Source organism: Sesamum indicum, linkage group LG3 (assembly GCF_000512975.1).
Source record: "Sesamum indicum cultivar Zhongzhi No. 13 linkage group LG3, S_indicum_v1.0, whole genome shotgun sequence".
Classification (NCBI taxonomy): Eukaryota; Viridiplantae; Streptophyta; class Magnoliopsida; order Lamiales; family Pedaliaceae; genus Sesamum; species Sesamum indicum.
The window spans coordinates 14867762-14875252 of record NC_026147.1 but is presented as its reverse complement, the minus strand read 5'-3'; the positions used below and the strand labels follow the sequence as shown (position 1 = coordinate 14875252).

At 33.3% G+C, this 7491-nt stretch overlaps 1 protein-coding gene across 1 annotated transcript in view; it reads right to left on the bottom strand.

The window, feature by feature from the left end:
• Positions 4698-7491, bottom strand: part of LOC105158418 (armadillo repeat-containing protein LFR) — a gene marked incomplete in the record, with an annotated part of 2902 nt that continues 108 nt past the window's right edge. The window contains 8 exon segments of the mRNA XM_011075173.2: positions 4698-5054; positions 5353-5480; positions 5571-5709; positions 5793-5898; positions 6129-6385; positions 6482-6624; positions 6706-6875; positions 7420-7491. Of these exon segments, the coding sequence (XP_011073475.1) occupies positions 4799-5054; positions 5353-5480; positions 5571-5709; positions 5793-5898; positions 6129-6385; positions 6482-6624; positions 6706-6875; positions 7420-7491 (1271 nt within the window).

Here is a 7491-nt window from a genome sequence, read left to right as displayed (position 1 = left end):
TGGAGTGAAATGAAGCAGTAGATCTGTTTGAATACTTGTAGAGTCAGTGTGTTGCATCCGTCCATTTTTGAATTACTAGTTAGAAACACGTGCGGTGGACTGTATTATTTCAATAAAATTATTATGTTATACTAGCAAAGTAAACTTAAAAATAAAAGTCTATTGGTACTTTATAAATAATAAATACTATTGTTAGGAGATAAAAGCATACAATTAAAAAACTAAATAATTTTTCTCCACTTTAGTTATTATGTTATATTGTAAATTATATTTTTTCTACTTGTAATATAAAGTGTTTTTGGTGAAAGAGCAAGAAATCCCCAAGTGTTAATTTTATAGATTAATTTTTTTTTGTACTTTATAAAATACAGCGAAAAATTCCCTCCCCATAAGAAACTGAAGGAGAGTGTCTGACACTTGCTTATCGTGCAAGTAGGCCTCATATTTTGGCCTTTTTAGAGGTTACTATAAGAGTATAATATCCATTTTGTCACTTTCTTTTATATTTAAATATATTTTAAATTAATTTATTTATAGTATTGATTTATTTGATTATATTTAATGAATTTAAATTATTTATTAAGTCCAAATATATTACAATAAATTATATTTATTTAAGAAATATGTTAATTTAATATTAAAACACCTAAAAAGAATATAAATTTTGAATTAAGAAAATGAATTTAACATACTAAAATTCACTTATCAAATTCAAAATTTTTTATGGTTAAGGCACGATTGAAGGTCATGGAGGATCGAAAAACTCAAAAGAAAATTTAAATCCGACCATAAGGCAATATAAAGAACCGATCATGTAGGCGGAATGCATAAGAGTAAACAAAAATTTTAAAAATCCATCCATGTGGGCAGTAGGAAAAAACGATTATATTTTCCAATTCCGAAAATGTTTTCTCTAACTAACGCCTTATTATCATGTCGAATAATATTCCCTGCTCGAAACCTTCCTCCTCTTTGATTAGAGGAGTTCCTCTCTCTTCCCCTTAGAGGGAGCATTCCTAAACAATGAAGATAATTCATTAGCCAGCATAATAACCAGCAATTTGCTGATGGTATAGCAAATTTGTTATTCAAAGTTGTTTGATATAGTTTTCTAGAGTGATATCTGCATCTGAAAATTGTATGAGAATGTCAGAAATAATTTTCTTGGTTTGTCAATTCGTTTCCGAATTATTTTTTGGCCTTTATTCAATCTTGTCTTATATTCAATTGGTTCATCCCAAAATTTAAATTGATAAATAGGCCCAATGAATTCTATTCATAAAAAATCTTTCGCCTGTGACCAATTATTTAGTCCAAATATTTGGAATTTTAGAGGAGATATTCATCCCTCTAAATATTTCATTCCCAAATTCATCAGGATTTATTTTCATCAATATATTCTCTTGATAGAAAATCAGGAAGACTATTTGTCTCTCCTTTAATATGCTCAATAGAAAAATTAATTGGGGCAAGATGTGCTTGCCATCTAACAAAAATTTGTTTGAAATCTTTATTAAATATAAATTTGGCAGCAGAACAATCTGTTCTAATGGTGAACTCTTGATTAAGTAAATCATCTTGAAATTTCAACACACATGTAACAATGGCAAGAACTTCTTTAGTAACAGTAGCATAATTTCTTTGGGCTGCTTCCATTTTCCTGAATGGAATCTAACCAAGTACTCTTGTTTATTTTTATCAATTTATTTTAGTATTCCTCCAAATCCAATTTTAGAGACATCTGTTTCTATTATTTTCTTCCAATTAGGATTAGCAAGAGTTAGATATGGTAATAATTTTTACCTTCTGAGGCTGAGCTTATTGCTTTAGTTTTGGCTAGTGAAGAAGCAAATTGGTTGGAAAATTTAATATTTCAAATACTATATTTTGGAATATCAATTGCTCCAATTTTAATTCATTGTGATAGGATTGTTGTGATTGGTAGAGTAGAAAATGTTATTATGACGGTAAATTCAAACCTATAAGAATAAAACACAGTATTATGAGGTCATACTTGATAAATGGTAATATCAATATTGATTATGTTAAATCTTGTTATAATTTACAAATCCATTAATCAAGGCTTTGGCAAAAGAAAGAATTTGGAACACATCGAGGGGAATGAGGTTAAAGCCCGTACAATCATAAGTCATGTTTGAGGAGACCCAACTTGAAGACTAGAGATCCTATAACAAGATTCAATGGAAAGAATGAATCATATAATGGCTTATTTTGATATGCACTATCTTATTTTAATTATTTTTCATCCCTATAATGTGAGTGCACTTATCCTGTAATGATTTGTGGAGGTTGAGTTTATTTAATTCTTAATGAAAATTTGTAACTCGAATGAGCGGTGTGTTACAGTTACAAGAGTACCCTTAATAGATTTCACCTATTTATTTGTGGAAGTAGGCCACTTCCTATGAGAATTGGGTTTATTCTTATAAATACTCATGGAAATCCAGATAGCACAAGGCCGTAATATGTTGGCTAATAAAAGCTAATATTAATACCGTGATTATAATGTGCGTGCAATGGTAGTTTATTTCTCCCAAGCAGTCATAGTTCAAGTTTGAGACCACTATTGACTTTGGAGCAGAGGTTACTGATTCACTATTGAAGGTTCAATGCAAAGTACACCTTCATTATGTATACAAGTTTTTCTTCAACTAGTATACTCGCTTTTACTTTAATATTAAAATGAGTGGGGGATTGTGAGTATATATTGCATTTTAACATTCACATTCCATCCATTGATGTTGAGGTTAGTAGTGTTGGTGGATGTTTATGGTCATAATATCTCAACATTTCTTCTTTCCACTACCACCATATTCATACACTATAATACCCATTTACTAGTCATTTATCTCCAGTATCTCTTGTAATTCAACATATAATTCTCCTCGAATTCACATTAAAATGGTGGATGATTCTACACCTATAGAAGGGGGCATCATCTAATTGTGTTGATATGCACATATACATATATACTACATACAATTATTGTATAAGAGGGAGTTATATTAATTGTAGGAAGAATTCCTTTTGGTGGAGTTTTTAGACTCTACTACTCATAAAGAGTCTATGACGTTGTGGAACTATTGTATCCTAAAGGTGACAAGTCAAGAATGATACTGCCAGACCAGTGAAAATATTTTACTACAGTGGGCTTGAATCTTCTTAAAAAAAATGAAATATCTGCGCCTCATTTTAAGAATTGTTTTTACTTTTTGAACTGTAATTGTTATTTCGACAACAATGTATGTAGATAGGGTGAATTATAGTTATTTCTCATAAGGTTCGGCACAATTGCAAATACTCTTTCTAATTGTTTAAAAAATTATAAATGTGTTCCTTCAAATGAGAAATAATTATATAGTTCCTAAACAGTGGTGTGAACATTATTTGTTGAAATTTTTAAAAAAATATATAAAAAAATATTTGAAAAACTATTTAAAAAATTGAAGGTAGGTAAATTTAATAATTCATAGAGAATATTAATTCATAGGAATATTTTAGAAGATTTTAAAAAATATATAAAATTATAATTCATAATTTAAAAGTAATTTTAGTGAATTCATTATAAACATAAAATAAAAATTAAAAAAAGGCTGAGAAAATAATTTTGTTGTTAGATAGACATTAAAATTAGGGAGTTTGAACATACAACAAGGATGTATAGTTATGTTAAACTTTCGAAGTAGCGGAAATTTATCTATATACATATATATATGTATATATGTAGTTCTGTAAGTATTTAAGAGAGAAATACCCATCAATTTGTCGGCAATGAAGCAAAGTTCGCAATCTTCTTATCTTCTTATCTTTCTTCCTTCTTTTCTTTTTCATTTATCATAAAAATGCAGAATCATTTACGTCTTCCCAAAAAGTTAACACAGTATGTTACGAATTCCATTTCATTTTCTTATTTTTATCTCAGTTACATTATTCACTTCACCCTCACTTGTGGGAAAAGTTAATTTAGTTATGGATCACTTTTTGTTAAGAGCATTTGGAATACTTTCTACTTTTTATGATGAAAATAAGTTGTAAAGAAAAATTATAAAATAAACTAAAATAAAAATTGAGTGTTTGAATAAAATAAAGAAAAAAAAAGAAGAACTAAAAAAGTTGAAACTGAAGCGTTGGGAAAATTAATTTAATATGTACAATAAACTGTTGAAGTTGGTGGAAAGTGGTTATAACTCTTAACATATAAATAGTCAAAATTGACAATAAAAAACACTGTTCTCAGCTTATATTTAGTATAAATTTAAAAACTCTTATTTTAAGTTATTGCAAACACCCCAAAGAAATTAGTCTCACAAGACCAGTATTTTACATGCAATACTGACACAAGAGATACTATCATCTCTATATAACATTATCAATATCAACATGACTTACGTTAAGAACTTACAATCGCATGTTAAACAAATACTAATGTCCATAATCCATGTCAGAGAATACGATGCAAGCTGTGTGTAATGTGGATTTTCAGTTATTTATCTCACCATGCGACCCAAAAATGGTGTACTAAAATATCACTAAAACACCATCATAGTTTGAGATTTTTAAAGCCAATGATTTTAAAGTGAACGAACTCGGTTAATTGTACGAGCCCCGCCTGTTGAGATAGAATAAGAAGCCAATGGAAGCATACGCTACAATTGCAGTGAAACCGAGTGCGGAGATTAAGAGAATGAGCAGTGAAACATTCCATTGACAAATAAATAAGCATCCACTCCCTAAAGTTTGTGTGTCTACAATGAGAACTAATAAAACACGAAGCTACTTACATGCCCCAAATGCCACGAGCTGATGCAACTTTGTTGCTCGGTCTCGAAGTCAATTCGTGTAATATCCGAGCAAATGTATCAGCATACCTTGTGTCTGAGAAGAGTATTTCTGCGAATGCATTTTCATATGCTAGCAGCAGGGGCTTGTTCTGCGGCTCCAACACGAGATTCTCCAGAATTAGTGCTGCTTTCCTGCAAACTTCTGGGACGGGATGTGGCGTCTTGATCACCTTCAATAGACGATCAACTGCCCTGAAATAGATTGCAGGCACTACTTATACACAAACTTTTCTAGGACATGAACTTGAAGTTACATTCAGACAGAAGGATCAGGATTTTAGGAAATAATTTTAAATGACTCCATATTAGATAGATTCCAAATCCACTGAGATGACTCAAAAAATAGTTTAGAATAAGAGTGCACGGAATTTGAGATCCATTATACCATGAAATTATCCAAGGAAGCCTATGTATTTGGTATTATGAATTTGAAATCATTAGCTCCAAATCCATCAATTCAAACACATCATAGATTAAATTAAGTTTTTACCATCTTTCACTGGCAAGTTTCAACCGACAGTCCATATTGACTTCTGCGAGGTTGTACAGTGCACCAACAGCTGCTGCTTGAGCATCACCGGCTGGAAAGCTCAGAATATCAACCAATCGCTTATAGATCTGCAGTTTTAATTGACTGTTCGTCAAGGAGCTACAGTATTTATGCCAACTAACAGTAAAAGATGAGAAAGGATGAGAGATACAGTGGACCTGTGGAGCAAATGGCAGGAGGAAAGGCTCATTGTCAGGGTTAAGTATCATCCGACCGAGTAGTTCTGCAGCTGCACAATGCCAGCTTCTGACAGCAGAACCCAACATTCCCATGATGGCCTGCACGGCACGCTTTTCTCTGGAACGAGGTAATGAACAACAGGCTTTTAGATAACAATTTGCAGAATTATGATGAAACAGGGAACTGAGTCAAAACGTTACGTCATTTTGATGAACGAAGGCTTTGATGAGCTAAATATTCGAAGGTCTAGCAGTGGGCCCAAATTCATGATTGTCTCGAGGGCATTTGTAACAAGTTCTTCATCCTCTGCAGGAAATATTCAAGCATTTTAGAAGAATATCAAGAGAAAACAAAACAACGCAACATTGTGGGAAAACGTGGGTTTGTTTTTTTAACTCTTTTCCTGCACATTTTTTAGGAGGCAATCAGCATAATCTGCCAATCACATACACCCGTTGCAACACCAAGGGGGAGTGGAGTTCAGTTTAGCACACACTACCAAAGACACAAGAGACAAAATGTTCAATTTTTGGAACCTGTAACATAATCCTCCAAACACTGAAACATCGTCTCAAGACAGTGACGATTCTGGCCCATTGCAATTTCATTCTCAGCCATAAATGAAAAGTTCCTAAGAATATTTGAAGCAGCTACAGCACACAGCTGCTTTTCTGCCCGTCCTTCCTCGTCCATATTGAAGAGGCCATCTTCCTCATACCACCAACCTGAAGGTCGAGGTTTGGCCGTAATCTTTTGTGCAGACACGTCTTTATTTGAAGAACCCGATCCAGCACTACCATGGATAGCAAATACATATCAGGACTTGAGACAACCACAGCAACTCAATACCTGAATATCCTACAGAGTTGAGTAATATATTTTGCTTTACCTAGGATGCGGAACAGAATCACCAGAATTTAAGGTCTCGTATTCATTCCCGAATCCAGTAACAGCAGAATTAGCACCCAGTAATCTTACCCTAGGTGTCTTTGTAAGGACCCTTGGTAGAGCTATGTCACGCCAATCATCTATCTGTTCCAATTAATAATAATCCATGTTAAGGACACTAACAACAGAACATACTACATTTCATACGCTGGGATTGCAACATACAACTTGAAGTAGAGCATCAAGTAATCCAGGAATCTTGGCAAGAGGAGTTGCATCCTTCCGGACTTCGTCTTTCTCTTTGAATGAGAGCAATGTGAGAGCATTCAGCGCCCATGTCAACTCGCTCTTCAGTCCACTTTGAAGAGCCAAAACTATCCTTTTGTTATTCTGCTCTGGTGAAGTAGTTGCAGAAGAAGAAAGAGAACTCATCCGTCATGCGAAGGTAAATCAGATTGCAAAAGGATAACAAATACTTCAACATTTTTCAAATACTTATCACCATACATTTCGTACCCTACATTAGATCAATTTAACCAACCAATTTCTAAGCTTAGAGTTCTCCCCTCCAAAGGCATTGACAAAAACTTTTCTTCCAATGCGGTGTGCATGACAGGTAAATACCTCAGACCTTTTCATCTTAACCTAGTAGGATATGCTAAAGCATACTTCACATACTAGTACAAAAAAACCCCAAATTGAATCCAGTACACCCTTTGAACAACTAGGGAGAAAAAAAAAAAAAAAGAACTAAAAACACAATTTCCACGAGAAATCATTTACACAGAATAAGTCTCAAAGCTGAAAATTCACTGATTCACACATTTACAAAGCATCATAAACGAATACGTCGCAGTTTTACTCTTATATAAGCTTCCTATACGCAAAGCTCCAACAATTAACAAGCCTTCGGGAGAAATTAGGGTTTTTGAGAGCTACCCGCGAATGCGGAGTGGACCTGGAGGGAGGGGCCGAGTAGGGTGGAGGGGGCAACGGAGTCCCCAGCAGCCG